This window comes from Corvus hawaiiensis, chromosome 4, assembly GCF_020740725.1.
Source record: "Corvus hawaiiensis isolate bCorHaw1 chromosome 4, bCorHaw1.pri.cur, whole genome shotgun sequence".
Taxonomy (NCBI): Eukaryota; Metazoa; Chordata; class Aves; order Passeriformes; family Corvidae; genus Corvus; species Corvus hawaiiensis.
This window is the reverse complement of record NC_063216.1, coordinates 64,319,260-64,343,878: the sequence shown is the minus strand read 5'-3', so window position 1 is coordinate 64,343,878 and position 24,619 is coordinate 64,319,260. Positions and strand designations below refer to the sequence as shown.

At 38.0% G+C, this 24,619-nt stretch overlaps 1 protein-coding gene across 1 annotated transcript in view; it reads right to left on the bottom strand.

Moving 5' to 3' along the window:
* Nucleotides 1–3,906: 3,906 nt before the first annotated feature.
* CERK (ceramide kinase) overlaps nt 3,907–24,619 on the bottom strand; it is a 43,191-nt gene continuing 22,478 nt past the window's right edge. Inside the window, exons 7-13 of the mRNA XM_048301095.1 lie at nt 21,303–21,377; nt 19,630–19,782; nt 18,725–18,830; nt 15,984–16,054; nt 11,055–11,260; nt 7,554–7,762; nt 3,907–6,641 (exon numbers count right to left, since the gene is read on the bottom strand). Of these exons, the coding sequence (XP_048157052.1) occupies nt 6,542–6,641; nt 7,554–7,762; nt 11,055–11,260; nt 15,984–16,054; nt 18,725–18,830; nt 19,630–19,782; nt 21,303–21,377 (920 nt within the window). The 3' untranslated portion in view covers nt 3,907–6,541. The remainder of the gene's footprint in view (nt 6,642–7,553; nt 7,763–11,054; nt 11,261–15,983; nt 16,055–18,724; nt 18,831–19,629; nt 19,783–21,302; nt 21,378–24,619) is intronic.

Sequence of the window (24,619 nt, the reverse complement as noted above, 5' to 3'; positions counted from 1 at the left end):
AGGTGTTCAGGTTTTGCCTGTTTTCCATAGAAAATTCAAACACTGCGAGAAGCAATGGTAATAGGAGGCTCCAACCATCTGAGAACTACTTATTGCGTTGTTTTTTCGTCTTGGGGCAGGGCAGCATCTACCAGCAGAGTAATCCTCAGAGTACCTGTTTATCTGATAGGTATTGCTGAGGGGAAATATCTTCCTTAAATTCATCCATCAGAGCTTTAGACAGCATTCTATGAAAACATGGTATCTAGGTACTAAACAGTATCTGATTTGATTGAAGACTTTATGCAGCTACTCATTCTAGAGCAACCCTGTCAGTACCAGTTCTCTTCTACTGAGCCCCTTCTTTGGTGGTAAACAAAAATCATCTTCAAGCAGTTTTTCTTATCAATAGGTACTTGAATGTTGTGGGGTTTTTCCTTCTCTGTCTGAATAGTAACACAGTTTAGGCAAAGAACAGGAGACTGAGAGGGAACAGAATAGCCCAGGCAGTGAATTACCCAAAGGGAACAAGCTGGTCTCTGTGCCCACATGTAAATACAGCAAGGGAGATCCAGCTAAGTGAGTGACCAAGGGTTTCTAACTAAAAATCTTTAAGAAATCAGTTTTGATGGCTAATCTGCTTTGCAGGATATACGTCACTGAAAGCTCAGAAAAACAGGTTGCACAAACACATTCTTGTGAACCACACAGGTATTTCTGCAGGGAAGCATTTTCTGTGGGGACTTCTCCGATGTTACAAGGTCTATGGGACAGACCCTTAGCTGGGGTGAGTTGCCACCTTGACCTCAGCAGCATTGAAACAGTAATCTAGCATTTCTTCTTGTTGTCCAATCTCCCCTTTCCTAAAATACAGCTGCTAAATATTAACATGAAAAATACTCAGCAGATTAAATTAAACGGTCATTTCCGAATGTTGCACATTGCTACAGGAAACCATGAAGCTGCTTTTACAATTCTCATTTAAAAGCTCTTCCAGCAATGCTGCTGTTATGGTAAAGTTTGTGAGTGGAAATACAGAGGGCGATCCAGCATTTTTCTAGAAATATGTCTTCATAACAGTGATGAAGATTTTATTCTCTCTACCAGTTGTAAATAGTCAAACTTACAGCAATCTACTCAAACCTTTAGTGCTAGCTTTACTGTGCAGTTACAGTACACGTACCCAGGCAAAGCTTTCCAGAAAAATAAATGGAAAAAAAAAAAAAATCTGTGTTTTGTTTTCTTGTTTCCTCTTTTATTTTTCTTCTTTTTAATATTTGTTTTGCAGTTTTTCTCTTTCCAGAATTTGGTCTTCATGATATTTTAAATTTGCATCACTTCTGTTATTATTTCAATATTTTTCCTTTATGAATAATTACTTTTCCTTTACATTTTTTCTGTCCTACACTATTGAAATATTGAAAAAAAAATTTAAAACCTATTAATTTTATCTATTGGTGGAGGATTTCTATGAAATAAGCCAGAAAATTGCACCTTAGGTGAAATAGCTACCAACAAGAGCAAATCACCCTTTCAGACATGCAATAGTCTCAAAGGAGACAAAATTTTTTGAAGACAACCTCATTGACAATTTTGGTAGGTACCTATTATGAATCATTTCTAAACAGTAGGAAATTGAATAAAAAAATTGTGATTGCAAATACTCATTGCAGAGTATTTGAAAGGCATGACTGAAGAATGAATGCCCCACCCCGTTCTAATTAATTGGACTAGTCATGCATGAATTAAGAACATGCATAAGCTTTGCAAGATGTCCATCATGTACATAGAAGGGGGTAAGACAGAACTCTGGGAAGACTGTTGCTTCGTTATGGACTCATTCAAATTCATTCATTTACTGCAACTTAAATACCAGTTAGAATCCACTGAATTACTTAACTCTCCTGTTGAAGAGTTGAAATGAGAGCAATGTCACTAATGAGAATAAAAATGATGAATTCCTATTACTCATTTACTTCATAGGGATTAAGGCAGGAGTTCTAAGGAAATTAATTCTGTGTTCAGTTCTGGGCCCCTCATTAGAAGAGGGGATCATGTCCAGAGAATGGCAACAGAACAGGGGACATGTCTGGAGCACAAGTCTGGTGAGGAGCTGCTGAGGGAGACAGGGGTGTGCCTATTCTGAGGAAAAGGAGGCCCAGGGGAGACTGTATTACACTCTACAACTACCTGGAAAGAGCTTGTAGCCAGGTGGGGGTCGGTCTCCTTTTCTATATAAAAGCAATAGAACAAGAGGCACTAGAGGAAATGGCCTCGAGTTGAGGCCAATATCAGCTTTAGACTCAAGCTGATCTTTAAAGTCCCTTTCATTCCAAGTTCCTATCAATTTGTGTCAGGGGAGGTTTAGATTCAATATTAGGAAAAACTTTTTTGTGGAAAGGATTATCAAACATTGGAACACGCTGTCCAGGGAAGTGGTTGAGTCACTGTCCCTGGAAGTATTTAAAAGACATGTAGATGCAGCCTTTAGGGACATGGTTTAGTGGTGGACTTGGCAATGCTGGTTTAAGGGTTGGGCTTTATGATGTTAAAGGTCTTTTCCAACCTAAATGGTTCTAAGATTCTATTATTCTAATACTTGAATTGCAAGACACATGCTTGGAGAAATTTCTGATTCTAGACCATCCTCCTCAGGATGGGATGGAGAATGATGAAAAGCACATGGGTCAAGCTGAGGACAGGGAGGCTCCTCAGCAATTAATCAGGGGCAAAACAAAGTCATCTTGGGGAAAATTAATTTAATTTATTGCCAATTAATACCAGAGTAAGACAGAAATAAACCCAAACTCAAACCTAAACTCACCACCTCCTCTCCTCCCTCTCTGCCTCATTCCTATGCTCAATTTCACTTTTGACTCTTTCAGCTCATCCCCTCTGCCTTGAGCAGCACAGGGGGATGGAGAAATGGGGGTTCTAATGAGTTCACCATTTTCCTACTTCTTCCTCCTTCTTGAGCAGTAAATGGTCCCCCATGGACCACAGTTCCTGCCAAAAATATCCGCTCCTGTATGTGCTCCTCTCCGTGGCTGCAGCCCCTGCCAGGAAACTTGCTCCAGATGGGCTCTCCATGGCTTGCAGCTTTCCTCATGGCACATCCACCTGCTCCAGTGTGGGGTCCTCCACTGGCTGCAGGGTAATCTCATCTGGTGCCTGGAGCACCTCCTCCTCCTTCTCCACTGACCTTAAGTGTCTCCAGGATGTTTATTTTCCACTCACTCCTTTCAAAGCTGTTGAGCAGCGTTTTTGACCCTTTTTTATTTATCATGGAGGTGCTTAGCAATGCCATCCAATGAGCTCAGCTTTGGCCGGTGGCAGGTCCATCTTGGAGCTGGCTGGGTTGTCTTCTTCCAGAACTCACCCTTGCAGCCCCCCAGCTACCAAAACCTTGCCACACAAAACCAATACACTTCAAAAGCATAAGTGTCTATAGAGCTGAAAAACACGTTCTCCTGTGCCCATTGTTTATCTACAATGAACACATTTTACTTATTAGAATACGTACTTCATCTCTAGTAATTATGGCAACAAAATTCTAGATCCCCCATCCATTTATACTATTTATAGTATAATACATATTTCATGCTTCTTAGAACAGCAGTTTCTTTTCACTTCCATAATAATAGCAACTCTAAATATCTGCATTATAGTAAGTTTCATATTTAGTTTGCCCTGGCAGAGTTGCTTAGTATTAGCCTAAGTCCAGCTTCACTAGTTGCTTTCCTTCACTCTCAGTGTTTTTGCACACTCACACTTGCCACAAAGCTGTATCAGCCCCACTGGAAGGTTATGAATTGCTTCTCTTGGTTTGATCAGCCCACAGTGGTTACACTAAGTGCACTACTGCTGGATTTCTGTCAGTGAGATTTTTTTTCAAATCAAGTTGTGAAAAGAAGAAAACCAACGTACTGTTGTACAAGGCAGTTTTATTTTTTTAATGAAATGCCCTAGCATCATAAAACAGAACTCATTTTCTAATCTTGAAGCCAGCAAGATTGGGAAAAAAGAAAAATCAAAGTTGGTTTTCCTATACATAATTTCCATACTAAGATTACATTCCGAGAAAAAAAATCCCTAGAATTAAAATGTAAGCAGACATTACTTACACAGCTCTCTTAAAAACAAACTGGACATGTCATACAACTCACATATGGTGCTTTGCTAGTTTAATATGCTACAATAGAATTATTCAAATGCAACTATGCAGCTTTTCTATTACCTAAGACCTTTTAATTTTATTATGTTGCAATGTTTTTATTATTTACTTCACACTTCTTTACCATACTATACAATATTCTTTTGTCCTTTTCTGGTGGCTTTTTCTCAAAAAGGAGACCTTCACTGTGGCTTTCTTTGGAAACAACAAGCACTCAGTTGCAGATACTCAAATATTCAAAGCATTTCAATATACATTCACTATGAGATTAAGTCTGCATTTTTCAAGTAGGGGTCTCATGACTTGCTAGTAAACTAATGGAGAGAGCTGGTTAGTATTTATTCCAGTTCTCATTGATGAGAATGTGCTCTGGATAGCTGCAATGCCTCAAACTCCCCCACTCTTTGTAAGCTGAGTGTGCACAAGAATTCCTGTAACTTGGAAGTCTGGGTACTCTCACAATATTCATGAATTAACCACAATTACTGCAGACATCTTTTAACAACTGACACTTTCAAAAAATATTCACATTTGTAGAACTGCATAATTTCATTTTCAATGGGATGTTAGTTCAAAAGTACTATTTCACTCATTAAACATGGCTTTAAAAATACAGTATATGTAACACCTGTGTTACAAGTGTCAGAAAAACATTGGATGAGTCAACATTTCAACTCATTGTATTAATAAGGAAAGCAAAGAGCAGTAGTTTTGGAAAAGTATTCAAGTATTTTCCTGAAATACTATATAACAAAATAAAGATCCTAAACTTCGTATGATTGTACTTGAGGCAAGTATAATTTGCAAGTGCTTTTTGTCGTATAGAGCAATATGAATAATACTTTGTAACAGAGATATAGCACACAATTTTGATAATACACAAAACTGGAATGTAAATAGCTTCAATAGAAAAAAATAACCTGCCATTTGTAACAATATTCAAGTGCTTCAGTAATGAAATGACCCATCACCATGGCTTACATTGACCAAATATATGAGAAACATGAACCTAACACAAGCTGGATGACAGAAGTACCAATAAATATACATGAATACAGAATCATCAGCTGTTTGGATGCAAAAAAAACCTCAGACACAGTAAGTTTTAAAGAGAACTTTAAACCTAAAAGAACACTTATAAAAAGATAAAATAGAACTGGGGCTAACTTCTGTCCTCAAACAGGAATAAGTCTGTACAAGAAGAGCAAAATTTAGCCCCAACCCTGGACACAAAACATGTATGTGCCACAATACACAACTATACACAACTTAAATAATCACTCCATAGCTCTATATGACAGTCTAATGTTTTTTATTATAAAAACAAATCAGCACAGTGCATTCATGATTTGTCAGATGCCAGTTTCTTCCCTTGGCTTCACAAAACAAATTATTTTGTTTCATATTTAGTTAAATTATTTTAAGGACTTCCAATCATCAGATCATATTTCTAAACTTAACATTTCAACATCTTATTTTGCAGAGACATTTTAACATATGGAGTAGAATGTCCAAAGAATTGTGTACTGAAGAGGGAAGCTTTTAATATGTTAATACTAGATATTTTTAAAAAATTAAAACTTTCTGGTGTTTGAGAACTTATTTATATTTTCCCTTGTCTGTGCCTTCCTGATATTATACAAGTATTCCTGCAATTTGCTTGCAAGACTTTTCAGTTGCACTGTGTGGTATTTGGTATCATCCAAACAGTCATAAAACCTTTTATAATCCCAAGAAGCATGATGCAAGGAAGCCTTCAAAGACAGAATATATAGGATGAGGTGTGACCTGTATATAGTTGTGCTTTTATTTTTCAAATATTTGTACACTATTATTATTATTACTACTTAAAGCCAGGAATGTGTGTTTGAATTGCATTGATAAGTTGCAAGGTATTGTCAGAATTACAAAATGAAAGATTGTAATTAAAAAAAAAAAGAGGCGAATGACAACACCGTTGTCCAGCATTTAAGCCACATGCAACTACATAACACTCCCAGCAGAAAACATCTTCTCAGACACTGAAAATGTCTTGCCTTGGTGCCAGTGGGAAGTCCAATGTTTCATAACATTTAGATATTATTGCAACACAACTACAAAATTAGCTCTCTAGAAAAGCATAGAGAATTTATCAGTCATCATGAATACATAGATATAGGCCAACCCTCTCTTTTCTAACATAACAGATTACATTGCTCCAAGATATATTTTAATGATTACAATGGTTTTTTTAAAAAATGACACAATGCAGTAAGATGTCTAAAATTATACTGAAGCCATAAAAAAAAATCTAAAAGTTTAAAATACTTGTCAATTTGACTAAAATGCATATTTACTCAATTTCCTTGAGCTTCTATTTTTTTCTTCTCCCCATTGGAGGAACAATGTTTATAGTAATTGTTCAACACTACTCTGGCTGTAGGCAGCTTCATCTTTACAGTTTTCCTCAATTCCCCTTGCAAACAGTTTCATTAACTGGCAGTGAACCCTGAAAAATATAGAAATCAATTAACAAGACATAAATGGGTGCCACATATTTAATTCTAATAATTTAATTGTAATAATCCATTAATTTCAAGCAGTTGGACAAAGTTCCTTACTCCTGACTACAGAAACCACACCCTCATTTTTGATTCAATCCTCCCCTGCAAAGAGGGCTGGATGCTTTCATGTATCCTCTTTTACTCCCCTTGTCTACACAAGAAGTTCTATAGACACTTAGATGAGCCAATCTTTTACAATATACAGCATTTATAAAACTCACCTTTGGACTGCTAAGTGATTATGTTTTAGTGGAACACACTTGTATGTAAATACTATGGTTTTGGTTCCCTTTGCTCTAAAAACAACAAAACAAGCAACCAAAACTAATCCAAACAACAAAAAAAACCCCTTTCAAATTTCACAAACTTCTTTGCTAATTTGAGTATTTGCACAACTGCAAAATTCTTCCTCTGTACGCAAAGATCGGAGATAAGACTCTGTGCTGTGTGCCAAAACACAAAGTAGGGGACATACTCAGTATTTCTGTAAGACAAAGAAGCTTACTTAAGCTAAATAGGAAAAGCTATTGCTCAGAGTAATGAGGCATTGCACTCATTTGAAAAGAATCCTTCCAACACCATCTTCACTTTCAGCACTTTAAGCACATAATACCAGTTCCTAAGAAGTAAGTATGACTTCAAAGGTAGGGCCATCCATCTCACTCAGAGTGATCATTTACAACACATATGGTTGCAGTATTCTCTGGAAAGGATTCAAAACTGTAACAAAAATATTTAGGTTTATTATCAGAAGACTCAAATTTGCTATGCACAGGCATCTTTCTGGGATGTCTTTATGAACATCAATGAGAAGGCTTAATGTGTTCTGCTATATAGACAGAAAAATCGAAGCTTACCTCACTTCAATTGCTGAACTATCCAGAGTTTCTCCATCACAGTTCCAGGTGCTATTAACAATATTACAGCAGCAGGCTGGATGATCTCTGCAGAACTGGCCAAAACGTTTCTTTCCTATGTCCATGACATTGCTTTCATTGTCTTCTGAAAGCTTTGATGTAAATTGAAAACACTTCACCCGATAAACGTCTACAAATGGAAAGTCAAACTAGGAAAAAAAAAGAAATGGGCAAATCAGGCAATTACAAGTTAATACATTTGATGTGTAAAGCAACTCAGCATGCAGCAATTTGTACTCAAGGACAGTCTGTCCACTCCAATCTTCTAGAGAAGCTTACCTGAGACACAAAGTAATTTTTGTTTTTGAAAAATTGCACAAGTCAAAAACAATAAAGCCAAAATGAAACCTTACTTCTCAATGGTCACTGTACATATAACCAGATAACAGGTTCTGAGATTATGAGTAAATGGATTATAAAGACTATTTTAAACAACATATAAAAATTATTATAACATGATATCAAAGTGTTGGAGACTGATGGTTTATAGCTTAAACATCTTTATGAAGGACTTTTGCCTATTATAGCAAAGCTGTATTAAAAAAACTGCATGGAAGACCACCACACCCTGAACGTGCTTCCTGACTGAGGGCCTGCACTGCAAACTGGTGGAGATCAGATACAGTGATTCAGGTCTGGCTGGGGGAGAAGAATACATTCACAGGAGGATTAAGCCCAGCACCTTCGGGGTGGAGGCCCAGCCCCAGGGTTATCAGCCTCCAGGCTCGAACAGACCCTCACACCAAAGGGTGGTGGGGAGAGATGTTCTGGGTGTGTGGTGAAAAAGCCTCTGGTGAGAGGCAGTGAACACCCATCTTCTGCTGTGCAGATCAGCTCAGCTGTGGAGACCCTTCGCCTCGGGAAAGCCACATCTAAGGGACATCCACATCAGGGACAGCAGATGGAATGTCATGGCCCATCAAAGGCCCACCCCCAAAGGGGTCCCCAGACCCTGCACCAGAGCACTGCCCATGATACAAAATGATGCAACAGATCCACCGCCTTGCAAGGGGCAGTGTCAAATTTTACCTCCCCAGAGAAGGCACGTGGGTGTTCCCATCTGGCCCAAATGTATACTAATTCACTGGATTCTATACTTTTTGGTGGGGGACCCTCACCATCAGGAAGACCAGTTGGAGGGAAACAACGAGACGTTGTTGGGATCCACGGAAGGGTGATATGTTTCTGCTTAATCTGTCTCTGTCACTCCCCCTGTCCCCGCCCCCCCCCCTCTCCTTTTTCTATTTCTTTCTTTCTTTTCTCTTTCTACCTCTTTGCCTTTTTTACTATTAAATAAAATATATCATTCTTTTGGTTTCAACATCTAACCTCATTTGGTTTTAATCAAGTTTTGGGGTGTACTTCAAACCTTTCTGAGTTCGATACATTTTATTCACAGAGACTTAGTTTTCTCTGCTCTTCTGTGCTTAGACTGGATCTCAACACAAAGTCAAAAAGGTTTGGATTGTATCTTTGTGTCATCCTCAGGACCTGTTCAAACACAGTCCTTAAGGCTTTTCTGAAAGTCTTCTGCTTTTGCACTTGGAACAATGCCCTGAAGGCGAGAATTCCACGGCAGTGTTATCAAATCACAGAGCTGGGGGTACATGAAGAATAGAGGGCAATATTATTGCATTCCAAAAAAAAAAACCCAAAAAACAAACAAAACAAACAAACAAACAAAAAAAAACCAAAAAAAAAAAAAACCAAAAACAAACAAACAAAAAAAAACTTAACTAGTTAATTGAACTAGAAAAAGCAGGTCAATTAGAAGATTGCTCCTAAAACCGAGGCTGCAGATTAACACTACAATACTGTACAGATGCTTTAAAACAGGCTTCATTAATTGAAGGAACAATAAATTAGAGGATGCCCCCATCTGCCCTGAAAGCAACTTAACAGATATGGAACTAAATATTCAGCAAGCTCTAGTAAATACAGACAGGTCATTTAGCAAAGGCCATGGAGTATGTCTGGGTGTGTTTATGAGAAGGGGATGGCAAGGAAGCAAATGTGAAGAAACAGTTTACTCACAAATCAGTATGTATGGGTGTACAGTCACCCTTTTCTTCCTTTTTTTTCACATTTCCTTAAGTTTTCAAAAAGGGTTTCCCACTACTATGGTGGATACTAACCTGAGCTAAGGACATATGTACAACCCTGCATTTAATCTCCACTGCAAAACCAGCATATCCCAGAGAGAAATGAGAAGCACTGGAAAGGAAATGGCTATAGTGAAAACCAGAAAAAGCAGAGATGGAGACACCTCCTAGGTCTTAAGTTCCCTCAACTTTTAACCATAAAGAACTGTAAAGTCATCAAACTCTATGCTTGGAAGCAGTGGCTCCTGGACCCAGTGGGGCTCATTTAACAGTGTGCTGGTCCAAACTGCTCTGATGCAAATGCTGGTATCCATGGCTGTATCGTCACCCGTGTCTATGCAGAGAGCACCTGAGCTCTCACGTCTCAAGCCTAAGCAGAATGTTGTCCCTTGATAAATGTTACAGCCAATTTGAAAGGTAGCCAGAGGTGGCTTCAAATGATCGAAAATATCAAAGGAACAGTGAGTGAGAAGGTGTGAAGGGAAGAGGAGGAGAGAACAGTGGGAAGGACGAATATGGACACATTCACAATGTCCCAGGGACTGGCAATGAGGAAATAAAGGGAAAAGAATCTATACTAATTCTTTTACAGAGGAAGAAGAGTAGCATCATAAACATTCAAGATTTGTATTGCTTTTATGCAGTAGATATGACATTAGTCCATCGTTCAGAAAATTTCCAGAACATATTAATAATATCAGGTTGTGACAAGTATTAAATATGTGTATATACAGCCATAGCTCTGTTTCAACAGATACTACGAGCCAAAGCAGTGATGAATCTTCCCTCCTGACAGCTACAACGCATGCAAGAAATAATTTTGAAGCTGAATGCATAAAGCTCATATCCTGGTCACTTACACGTAGTAAAATACTGCTAAAAGCCTGCAGTTTACAATCAAACTGCAGTTCTGGAAACTTTCTTCTAAATCACATTTTTATACAGTTCACAAAAGTGATTTATTATGCTTCACCACATCTACCTCAGCTATTCATGCTGTGAGCAGTTTTTCATGACAACTATATAAGGGCACAGTTGTGATAAAATAACTTTACATATTGTCCAAACAGCAAATACATGGAAAATGTTACAAAACTGAATTCCGTTGGCAGAAGTGGAAATTTGTTAGAATGCTATGGCCAAGGAGTTGAGTTTGGTAAAGTGTTTTGAGCTGCTTTATTTTTTATGATACACATGCTGAGATTGCATCACCCAAAATGTATAAATTTTAGAAAAACAAACAAACATGCTTTATAGATGTTACTTCTGTCATATAAGAATACCAATATTTACACCTTTGATGGACTGTCTATAATTCACTGTCAAAAGGAATACACACCTGATCGTCTTGGTTTGTGTGTCTGACAAGATACCGTAGAAAATCAAATCTGGAGCATTTCCGAACTAGAATGAGGTCTGCTGAACCATCTGCCAAATGAGCTGCTGGTGAAAGACCTTTTGGACTTCGTGGACAGGCACAGCTCATACTTACTGCATTGATGGCTAGAAATTTCCCTTTTACAACCTTCCACTCTTCTTCACCTTCTGAAACGTATCAATAAAGACATGGAGATAGGTAATAATTTGATCTACTCACAAGAACACTAAAAAGCAACCACTGGCAACTTAAAAGTCTTCCCTGGGCATATTCATGTATTGTCAGTAAATATCTAAAATAAACTACATTTTAAAAATTACATTTTTAAGTATCTGTTTTTCACACACTTAACATAGAAAGTTGCTTTCTCCCTTCAGACTGTGACTATCTCCCAAAACTGCTTGCCTGTTCTGGCATATGCATGTCAAATTCAGGATCAGTGCTATTTGGGTAAACTGGCAAAGGCATAGGAATGGAAAAGAGAGGCAAGTTACAGCTCTCGTAGTGTGAAAGTTCAGAGGGATTAACTTTTTAAAATTCTATTTTTGCTCTTCAACAATCTTAAATAAACAATGATGCAAAGATCGTAGTTTAGTATTTGGTTTCTAAAGCAATATTCCTCTTCTGCCTCAACGCTACAAGTTAATATTTTAAAAAAAGACAAAGGGAAGAGATGACTCAGCAAGGACCAGCAGGCAGGATATCAGGAGTCTGTTTCCACCCCAGCCCCAAATGTCTGAAGATTAGAACTATTAACAGAGTTAAATGTCCCTGTGTGTAAATCTTCAGAGATTTCTAGAAAACAACACAAAGTCTGTTCTCAACACCATGAAACTCTGCTGGAGCTTACATCTAGACTGAGCTCAAATGTGTGCTGGCATTGATACTACCAGGAGGCAGAGGAATTTTCTAGAACAAAGAAACATTGGCAGACAAAGCAGAGTTGTTACCTAAACTGTATTTTCTTGAATATGGATAAAAATATATGAAAAATGCCTTCTTTTATTTTTAGATTACACATAATTGTCTTCCTTATCACAATAAGAAAAAGCCAAAAAGCAGCCACAACACTCTTTTTCTCCTTCCAAAAGTGGACTCATTTCAAATGAACAATTCCACAGAAGTAATGACTGCAAAATAGACTATGGACATACATGTTGGGAGTTCAGGAGTGAAGTGTCATGGGTAAAATTAAGGAGTGAACAAAAAATGCTGAAGTTTGTTTATGTAAAAAAGGTAGAGATTTTGAGGAATGTTAACTGGTATGGACTTGAACATCTAACATTATTCAGTTCCCCACATTTTGGTTAACTTGCAATGATGTTCAAGGTGCTTTTGTGATGGGACTACAGACAATATTTATGCTATGTATTTCATGTCCTGAAATTCTGATACTCCTTACTGTCTCAGTTTTAGGAACTTCACATTTACTTTAGAGAATCAATATCACAATTGTCTAGGTTATTTTGAACCTGAAGTCTATTATGCATTAATTTTGAATTGACATGTTCCAGGCTCTAAATATCAGAAAAAAGAAAAAGAAAAAAATTGTTTCCAAAGTATTTTGTAGTTGCTCTTCACTCTTTGAACTTCTCTCATTTCCCGGAATTTTTATTCATTGGAACTTCTTACTGTCCACTTTCTAGTAACAGAACCAAGAAAAACTGTTCCAGGAAAACCATGTAAGCTTATAATGTGACAAAAGACTTAAAGAAAACAAAAAACTTTATTATAATTTTTCCATCTAGACTATCCCCTCTATCTCCTGAGAAACAAATCAGAAATAGCAAGAAAAAACTGCAGCTTTTAAATTCAGCATTTTTGCTTCATTTGCCACAGTGCTTTTTAGTATTGCTTGCTTTACTGCTGATCTTTTTATGTTGTTTTCAAACAGGACATTACTGAAAGAAGTAATTTAAATCAGATTCAAAATGTGCATGTTAAGAGAGATGAGACAGACCTAAATGTCAGACTATAGAATGACTGTTCAGGCTGCAGGCAAATGACAAGACCCTGCTCTGAGACGAAGGTAACTGAACAGAACATAAACTACTGGAACTGGAAACAACAAGCATTTTCTGATACACAAACAACAAAATGAAAACAACACCTTTTATTAATGAATCCTTTTGCTGTTTCTCTGAGAAGCATTAGTAATTTGGTCATCAGTGTTTCTAGATATGTATTAACATTTTAAGTATGCTCACTGTAGTAAGTCTCAAATTACTTAAGGTAAAATGCTTCTTTATTTTACTGTAATACATGGTTTTCATCTGGAATAAATTTCAGCATGTTACTCAAGAACACCTTCACTGTTCAAAGTAAGAACAAAGTCAGGGTATTAATCACGTTTTAAATGAACAACTGTTTTCATAACCATTTCGCAGTGTGTATCACTGTAATAACACAAATTATTTGCTCAAAATATCTTTCCTACAATAGGGCAGTCATAAGCAGGGAGTGCATAAGTGGCACTCACTTCAATGGCCTATTGTGTACACACATTGCAAATTGCTGAAGTCAGCATAAAGTACTAGCACTCAACATTTACTCAGCACATGCACAGAGACTCCTGCACAGTTCAAAGAAATATGTTCAGTAACAACCAATCAGGCATCCTTCTAAACTTATCTGAACCATACACAAACCCAGTAGGCACAATGAAAGAGTCTGCCAAGACACCCTGCTGAGTGAAAAGCTTATCTGGAGATTTAAAATCCTTTCTATTGTGAATCAAAAGTAGCTGATTGTATTGTTCCCTTACCAGCACTGCATGGAGAAGAGACTGGACTGCAAAGAGAGCCAGCTACCAGAAGTAGAATGGAATAAAGTAAACAATATCCTACATAACCAGCTGCTTAATGTCATGTGCAATGTTGGCTAAAAGTGTCTTAATTGCTAACTAAGTCCTTTGCTGGATGAAAGGTAACAAAATGGCAGATTTAAAAAACAAACCAACCAACAAAATAACCAAACAACACACACAAACATGAAAAAAGGCAAATAAAACCCCCCCACAAACAAAAGAAAAAAGTTTGGCAATTTCTAACTACAATTATCTCTCAAAAAGACAGAATTTATTTCTTACCAAAAAGCCTACTGTCATATTTATGTTATTATTTATGCCCATTATTTATAGTCTATAAAAAATTCTTTAGCTGAACCTGGGCATAGATTAAAATAACCCAAGAAATATTCTGATTTGGCCATCTCTTGACTGTCTCGAAGATCTGAAAGCAGCAGCTGGGATGAAAGCACTAAACATGTGTAACAGGAATTCAAGTTGCACAGAAATCTTTGTGCTACCAGTGAATCTCCACAGTATGATGATCTTTTTGCTAAAAAATGCCTAGAACCTGGCACAGACACAGTGCAAAAAAACTGTAATTGTAAGATAATCTAGGTCACAAGGACCAAATGTTCATGTCAAGAAAATTGCGGTTGTATGCACTGGGCTCTACAAGAAGAAATAAAAACACAGTAAAGGACCCACAGGAAGCCTGCCTGCTCTTTAAGAGGGGTTTATCCAAGATGATGAACCAAAGCTGTAGGCAAAACCCAACTGAATCTATGTATCTTTCTCTAGCAAGGCCACAGGTGTACGAATATCAGTACTTCTTCCTGTTAGGATGTAGTAGCCAGAAATAAAGAGATACAACTAGGAGAATGACTGAACAGAATTCATTAACAGTTGTTTTAGCAAAAGGAAAACAAAGTTATATCCATTAAAAAAAAAATGACGCAAGTGTGCACAGGGGTTAGAATGGGGATAAAGAAGAGAAAAAGGATAGTGTAACTAGAGAAAGAGGACAGAAATCTCATTTATCATTTATAGTGAGTATTGGTGGAGTGTTGTACAGAAATACTTAAGTCCACTAGATCAGCTACTAGTTGTCCAAGTTCACTGCCCCATATTAGGGTGACATTTGTGCTAACAAAACCAAAATTTTACGACTGATCTATTCTAAAAGTTATCTTAATGAACTGCTTCCTTCTATGACACCTCACAGTTTATCCATTCAGTCCTCACAAAACCCCAGAGTCCTAGCTTGCAGAATATTATTTTTTCTAAAGAAAAAAAACTAAACATGCTGAAATATACAAGTAATTAGTATGATTTTATCAGAACTTTCTGAGGTCTGGGTGGAGGAGACACCTTAATTGTTTTTCACATACTTAGAATCATAGTATCATAGAATCATTTTGTTTGGGAAAGACCTCTAAAATCAGATGTCAAAATTGACATTGTCCAAATGTCAATTTAGCACCACTAAACCATATCTGCCCAAGTGCCACATCCATGTGTCTTCTGAACACTTCCAGGACACACGAATGTTGATTCTACCACTTCCATGGGCAGCCTTTTCCAATGCTTGACAACCCTTTCCCCAAAGAGATTTCTCCTAATATCCAAACTAAACTTTCCCTGGCATGACTTGAGGTCATTTCCTCTTGTCCTATCGCTTGTAACCTGGAAGAAGAAAGAGAACCCCGTGAGGCTACAAACTCCTTTCAGGCATTTGGACAGAGTGATAAGGTCTCCCCTGATGCACCTTTTCTCCAGGCTATATACCCCCAGCTGCTCCTCACAGGACTTGTGCTCCAGACCCTTCACCAGCTCTGTTGTTCTTCTCTGGACATGCTCCAGCACCTCAATGTCCTTCTTAAAGTGAGGGGCTCAAAACTGAACACAGGATTTGAGGTGTGGCCTCACCAGTGCTGAGTGCAGAGGGCAATGACACACATGTTTTCTGTAAACTGAAAGAAACAATGGATTATCTAGTAACTCAGTGTTTAAAAAACCAAAATATATGAGCATTTGAACTGATATATTCTGAAAAATAATTATTTGTGTAATACTATCACATTTTACTTTTTTTGACAAATTACCTTCATGTTTTAATCCACATTCCTTGTGCTGTTCTGCCAGCTGTTTCTCACTTTTCTTGCAAATGTAACACCTGAAAACAAAAACACCATTCATTTCCTGAAAGACCTCCACTATTATGCATTTCAACTTTATTTTACCCAGTCATTACAAGATCTTCCCCCATCACAAGATGCAGCGCAGCACTGACAACCCTCATGTGGCTGGACTCATCACAGCCCGGCAGGCAGTGCAGTTATTTAAGTACAGCTCTGAAGATTACTGGATGTCAGTGGTAACAGCAGCAGAGAGACATAAGATCACATAGGTTGGGAGGGACTGATGTGATCAAAGTTGGTCTTACAGGATCAGGATGTTCAGTGTCTTACTCAGCCGAGTTTTGAGGATCTGTGAGGGTAAAGTCCACAGACCTCTGAGCACCTTGTTCCAACATTTGACTGCTCTAACAGTGAAAGACACTGACGTACTGGGGACAGTCCATCTCACAAGTGTTGAGTGCAGGGGAAGAATCATTCCTACCTGTTGACTTCCTTTCTGCTTAGAAAACTCAGTATAAGGTGGGCTTTCCTTGCTGCAAGGACATACTGCTAACTAAGGTACAGCTGCTGTCCACCAGGATCTTGAAGTTATTTTTGGCAGAGCTGCCTTCCAGCCAGTCAACACCCAGTCAACACTCTTACACGGGACTATTTCACCCCAGGTACAGGACATTTACATCTCCTGAACTTCAGGAGATTCCTATCAGCCATTTCTTCAGCCACCAAGATCCCTCTGAATAGCAGCCCTGACTTTCAACATAAACCACTCCTCCCAATCTGGTATCATCCACAAAACTGCTGAGAGAGCACTTTCTGAGACTGTCCCAGTCATTAATAAGGACTCTGCACAGTATTAGGTCCAATACTGCCAAGGGACACCATTAGTAATTGGCTGCCAGCCAGACTCTGCATTCACAACCTTTCTAGTAGTGCAGCCAGTTTCTCACCCACCCACTTTCCTAGTCCACACCTCATCAAATTAGTTTTAACAGTACTACAGCAAACAGGACCATAGGTCTTGCTGAAGTCAAGGTATGTAACATCCACTGTTTCCCCTTCATCCAGGAGCCTGGGGACCTGTACGGCTTGGGGAGAGACTACATTAGTGAAAAATGAGATAAAGGGGTAACTTTGCAGCCTTTTTGATATATCTTATCACTATGTTCCCCATGCCACTAAGCAGCAGGCCCACAGTTCCTTCAGCCTTTTGTTATGATTGGTATATTTAAATAATCCCTTCATAAAAAGCAACACCCTTCACATCCCTTAGTGATTTCAACTCCACCTGAGCTTTGGCTTTTTCAATTTCATTCCTGCATGCTTAAGCAATATCTTTTGTGTTCTTCCAAAGTAACCCATTCCACTTTCACCTTCTTTTTACTACTCAGCTCTTTGCTCATTCAAGTTGCTTTTCTATCCTGGTTAATCAAGTTTCTGAGTATCAGAGTGGATTATTCTTGAACTTTGATGAGGTACCAACTAACTCTCCTATGCCTCTTTATACTCCAGGACAGACTCCCATGGAATCCTGCCAAGATCCCCAAATAAACCAAAGTCCAGGGTTGCAATTCTATGTCTTGTCTTGCTTAATACTCTCAGAAGTTAAAACTCTATAATCTCACAGCCACCACTGCCAAAATGGCCCACAACCATCACATTCCCACTTTTTATTTTCTGTAAAAAGACTGGCAGAGCAGTTGTTCTAGCCAGCCTGGCAATCATCTGCATCATTTATATCATTATCACACTCCAGGATTCTTCTAAATTGCTTGTGCCCAGCTCTATTGCCCTTCCAGCAGTTACCAGGAAGTAAAAAATCCGCTGTGAGGCACCAGGCATTCTTTACTCCATTTCTGACACCTGGATGCCAGCTTTCTCCCTCTGGAGCCTCTGCTGCATCAGGGCACCTGATGGGTCAGGATTGCTGCTCCAGCTGATACTAGAGACTCATCTGCAGCATGTCACAGCACTAGCACAGCAGTCTTATTGTTTCTGGACAAAGTTTGTGGTTCCTCTGTATCCTGCTGTGCTGTTTGGCGCTGTGACAAGTACTTCATCTCTGATAGCTAAACTCGTAGATAAAGAAGAATAATAAATACTAGTGCATAACTTCAAACAGGTGAAAGCAAAGAGAAAGGAAGGAACACTGGGAGATTAAGACAGGCCCCCTGACTAAAGAAACACAGAATATCACACAGAATTTATACAGCATCATAGTAGTACACAAAAAACCAGGGTAGATAGGCTGATTCCTGAGAGGACTTGTCCTTAGGACAAGTCATGCCCGTTGTTGTCATGGCACTAAAACAACTGCTAAAATTGCTAGATCCAGTTACAATGTGAACACTTAAGAATTTCTGAATTATTATTTCCCTTTGTGGAAGATACAAGGCATCCAGACTTTTGATTTCTTAGTAGTAACACAGCACAATATCTTCAGCATCTTTTAACTGGGTCCTGTGCTGTTATATTTTGCTTCCCTTAAAACTGAGGGAGGAGAAGAACCAGCTAACAAAATTTTATTAGATTTTTGTTTAATGACCTAATAAAATGAGGTGTTCTTTTTAATGAGTCAGTAATTTTTTTTACAAGCTTATCTCTTTTAGATAAGTGTTTTGATATTAAAACCAACACTTCTGTAACCTCTATTTACGTACGTTTTGAAATAGTTCACACCAAATATCCTGAGATAAACATTAGCCTACCCTGTTCTGCAGCTCTCTTTATCTCGTGGAGATCCGTGTGTATGTTTTGCTGGTTGATAAGCAATTGTTCCTTCATAATAATGATGAGAAAGAAAAGTCTTGAAGCCTACATAAAAAAGGCATTATGCAGCATTAAGTCATTATAAATCCACATGGCAAACATCTCTGCATACATTCCTTGATTTTTCCTCTCTTTCCTTTTCTAAGGACTGCAAAACAGTAGTAGCCCTCCTCAAGCTCAGAATTCTTTTTCTTATGATGTTTTAGACTGTAAGGAACAAGAAAATATCACAGTGCCACTCCAATGTTTTAACATTTGTCAGAAGTGCCATTATGCACTTGACATCTTTAAAGACCAACTAAAAAATTTAGTTATACATCACTGTTGAATCTTAAAATTGGCCTGCACTAAAATTCTCCTAATGCATCTTCTTTCCCTAACACAAATCAAAGGAAGCAAAAGATACTTTCCCCTAGGAAAGTGCCATAGGATTTATTCAAATACTAGGTAACAAGACTAAATCACACATCTCTCTCTAATCAGTGCTAGAATAAGGGCAAGATTAACAATTCATTCCATCAGCTGAATGTTCAAGACAGAGGAGTGCCTATCTCTCTTTAAGTAACGAAAAAGAAAGTCATAATGATTAGGACAGAAGTTATTACTTTTTAGGCCATTTTCCATAGGTGGCCCATATTCAACACAACTTTATTGAGCCCACTGTCAACGTTAACCCCAAAGTCAAACCCAAAGAGCTTTACATAACACGATCCAATATACTTGGTGCTACAAGGAGTTCAAGCCTGTTTCTGATGTTTACAAGCTTCCGACAAGGTTGGTTTGGAGAAACTAAACCAACTGCTCCAAAGTATTTACACACTGACAAAAGAATTCCAAAAATTACCTGAGTAGTCATATCTCATTGGACCCATCCACCGCTTCTTCTCACTATCTTTTAATATATCTCCATAAAAACCATAACCCAGCAATGACACGGAGTATTTCAAAAACGTGTTGTTGTGATGTACAGAAGAGACATCCAGAGGCTGACAGTCACCTATAAAGATCAGAAGTGCAAGGTTCTATTAAGACTTACTTTATTTGCAGCTGCAAACATGATAGTAACTTTAACATTGCGAAGTCATTAAAAATAAAAAAATACATATTGCATTTATGTCAATATATATGCCATGAATGCATATACTTCTTACACATGCAGAAAAAAGAAAAATAATTTTTAAAACTAATTTAATCTCATACTTTAAAAGCATTAAACACTAAGTGAGAAGAAAGGGCTCAGTATGCTAAAAATGTATAATGAAGAATTTATACTCCTTTATCCTGTAGCAGAAGGAGGGGATAGAGTCACAGAACTATTTAGATTGGAAAAGACCTTTAGGATCAGAGTCCAAATGTTAACCCAGCCCTGTCAAGGCCACCACTAAACCATGACCCTAAGTGCCACATCTACACATTTTCTAAATATCTCCAGGGATGGTGACTCAATCACTTCCCTGGGCACACTGTGTAAATGCTTGACAGTCCCTTTCCCTGAGTGGATCGATGCAGTGTCTCCTGTACATCTCCTGGGTACTAAAACCTCCATGTCATGCTATCAGAGGATAATTTGAGCTGGAAGGAGCCTTTGGAGGTTTCTCATAAAACCTCACACTCAAAGCAGGTTCAGCTATGAGGTCACATCAGGTTACTCAGGGCTTGTCTTGTCAAGTCCTGGAAATCCCTAAAGACAAAGAGTACACCACTTCTCTGATGTCCTCCACGTGTAAGCTTTGGAGTGATGGTGGGCGTTGTGGGGGTGGGTTTTTTTGCTTGTTTGGTATTTTGGTGTTTGGGGTTTTTTTGTTTCACTGGGAAGTTGGACCAGATGATCCACTGTGGTCCCTTCCAACCTGACCCATTCTGTGATTCTGGGACTTAATAATAATAACACAACTAAAATACTACGATATACTAAAGCCACATCTCTCCAATCGTAGTCCAAAGGCCTCAACTCCACAGATGCTGAACAGAGTTAACCATAGGTTAGTAAGAGAAGCACATGTGCAGCTCTTTTCAACATGAGACCCTAAAACTGCAACTGTTAAATCAGTAATGATACCAAAAGGTGTTGTAACTCTAACTTGTCAAGGGAACATTGAATTGCCCAGGACAATTGGACAACTAGCACAAAATACTACTATTGAAGTGTACATGCACTGATCATAGCTTTCTCTTAGATAAACATATATATATAGAGAGATATAGTGCAACAACTGATACTGCTTACTGCATTTTACTATTTTCAAAAGAATGCCAGAATTCATGAAAACTTTAGCACCAAAGTTTCAAAATGTTATGATCCCTTGAAAATAATGAATTAGTGTAGACCAAGCAATTAATTTTTAACCTCCTGTATTTCAAATCAGAGACTTAAATCCCAGACAAAAACTTTGTATTTCAACCCAGCCATTATGTTCAAATTATATTTCACAGACATAACGACAGAACTAAATGAAAACAGTATTTTGGGCTACTTTCATAGTTTTCGTAACAAAACTGCAAACTGCGACCACCCACCTACAATGATATGAAGAGCTGAAGTTACTGGATCAGAAATGCCTACAGTTGAATAGCATATGCAATCTGTTGATCCTGAAAAACAGAAAACTAGGCATCAATTTGTATCTTTACAAAACAAGTATTATTGGCATAGTCCTCCACATAAATGCATTATGTTCCCTTGGTTTGCTCCTTTCTATTTTATGGAACAAAGTATATACAGGGATACTGTATTATTATTATTATTTAAACTGTAACACTCCCCCCCCCCCGCTCCCCTCCAATGAGTACAAATTATTGCTCTCCATACAAAGTACAAAAGTTTTCACAATATAAGCAATAAATATGTAGCAGTTAGTGAAGTAAGTTAATTTACACAGAAAATTTCATGATTACATTATAGCTTTTATATCAAATGAGGTAGGCATACATTGATTCTCTTTTGTTTAAGATTTCTTGCTCATTGAAATCTCATGAAAAAAAGAGAAATTGACTGGTCTGCTGTTTTTTGTGGTACTGATCTGAATTCCAGGATGTCATCTTATACCAGAAACTTCTGCTCTGTTCTATTATTTGAAAATCAGTAAAAATACTTGCTTTCAGGAATTAGTTTCTAGATAGGGTAACAAAATGGATAGAGATGTACCTTTACAGTCTTGATGCAAAATACCTACAAGAAGAAAGGGGGGAAGCTTTAGGTTTCACCTATATGCTGTTTAGAAATGGACAATTCTCCCTGTTCCCTATAAAAAACAAGAGCCTAGATAGGGATCTGGTTTATACTCTGCGACAGGGACTTGGAACTCAGGTCCAGACATACAGAAGTGTATTTGTTGCAGCACCTAACACCAAATTTATCTTACAGTTTCTCCCATCCCTTCCATGAAATCGAATTCCCTCAAAGTCAAGGCTAGATATCTGAAAAGATAAACTTTGTCCGCATACATGTTTTCAGCTTTCCTACCAATACATTAGGCTGAAGAGGAGCTCAAATACAGCATACTTGGTTACTGAGGCCTTACCAAGTTGAAATAAAAACTAAAAATGGAAGAATGAGCAACCATTATTTAAAAAACACCTTTAGTTCTTTTTCACTTTGGAAATAGTCAGGGCATAAGCAGTTAAGAATAGGAGCAAAGAAAATCCTTTCTTCTCCAAGTCACTTTTCAGAAAATTGATACTACTTCCCCAACCTGTGAATGGCACGACAGAAGCTTCTACCAAGTAGACACTCTGCAGAAATTTGCCACAGTGAACAAGATGCAGCTCCAGGAGCCAATTAAAAAGAATAGAACAGGAATGTAGAACAAAAGAAACAGTGGGACTAAATAGGTTGTCGCTACAAGGCTGAGGTTCAGGACAGTGCCAGTGTATCATTACAGGCATATGCCACTGCAGGACAGAGGACTCCAATTTCCTACAGTATCATAACAGACAAGGTACACAGATCTCATGTAACATTTAAAGTTTTATAGCAGAAAATATTAAGTGGAGTTATGAAGCTGAAGCTATACTTTACTGCCAAGTTTTTCAGTTTCATATTGTCTCCTATGTTCATGAATAGAAAATTCTACTTTTGAAAATTAAAACAAACAAATAATCCCTGAGAGATCTGACCTAAACTTTTACTGCTGAATGTACAAGCCTAACACTTTATCCAACATTTTTCATTTCTTCCAGATTTGTGTACATTCTGCTCCTAGAATTACCTCAGTCATGTTTGTCTTGATGTAAACAGAGCTTCCAAGTAGTCTTACACTACAGACGGAAGAAGAAGAGGGGAATTCATGCAAGCTACATTTCAACACCAGAGGTTCATCTCCCTATGATCTTCCATAGTCAATTAAAAGCTGATTCATCTGTTTGGCAACTACACTGAACTTATTTTCATTTCTACTCATTTACTAGTGAGGAAGGGCTAAAATTAAAACTGAAGTCTGAAATTAGTTCTGAGATTCTAAAACAGGAGGCTGGGTAACATACCAACAGTAAAACATTTTTGGTTTTTTTCTGTTAGAGGTAGTAGTGTGGAGCAACAAAACCAGTGACCTATTTACATGGATGTAACTACAGCATTCCTCACACACATGCCAAGAGAATGTAACTTGCCACAACACCATACCAAGCATGAACCTAACAGTACTTGTTTAAAGGTCACAAAAATGTTCATGATGACTAAGGTTTTGAGTCCTTTTGAACACTTCTTAACCAAATAAGACTTCTAGACCATTAGGTGGGTCGTCACTAGATGTGGAATCTACAACTGCTGAAACAGCACTCTGAACAGATGCACACACGAACCCACCAAAATCTGGGTTATTTCATCAGTATAAGTTAATATGAAAAGCAGGATTAGAATGTAAACATAGCTTGAATAATATCCCATGATTAATATCTTAGGATTGCCAGAACACTCAGTTTGGGGAAGAAGCTTCCCATAGAGCATGACCCTTGACTAATGTTAAGTGGTGGCTACTGTACACTCTGGCTAAACCAACAGAAAAATCATATACATACTCTGCCAGATTTTCTTTGGGGATTTTTAAGGGCAACAGCCTGAGTGAAGGAACATAAAAGAGGTTTTTATGGATTGCAGAGAACTGCATGCAAATGTGAAGAAAGTAGTTGGACTGCTTGCTAACTGGACCCTACTTCACTTAAAAAAAAGAGAGAAACATATTCAGTATAGAATCTAATTTTTGCATTGATTTGCTAGTAGAGAAGAAAATCAGCTTGCAAAGCAATGATTAAGTTGCAGGTTAAGACACTTACACACAGCTATTTGTGTGCATGTTACACTGCAGACAATATGCCAAAGCTTCTGTTCTGGTCAAGGACATCTTGTCAGGAATAGCTGATGGCAGCTTCAGCTTGAGTCAAGGTACACACTCATAGGCCTCAGTGGAAGGGCCTTAGGAAGCAAGTGACAAGCTGATGCAACAGAAGATCAATGAGCTCTGCTGATCCTATTGACCAGATGCCCCCCATTATAATATGAATTTAGATGCCCATCTCACTTGCAGATACCATATGTAAGCATGAAAGTTTGAGTGTCAGTTTCAAACTGAAACTTACCCTAAGGAGATTAATTCCTTCACCTAAAATGCCACCAACCACCAGGGATCAAGTGCTGCAGATTACTCTGCTTGTCCTCCCAACTCCTACTCTAGTACAACAATTGTCTTGCACAGGGCCAGTACATTTCAACAATGGTGGCACCATACCACGATACCATATGTAGATGCTGAATGTCTGAAATCTCCCAGCTAAAGAAAGCTCTCATCCCAGATACTTTGAGATTAAGAACTCATTAAAAATATGAAGTATGTAGAGGG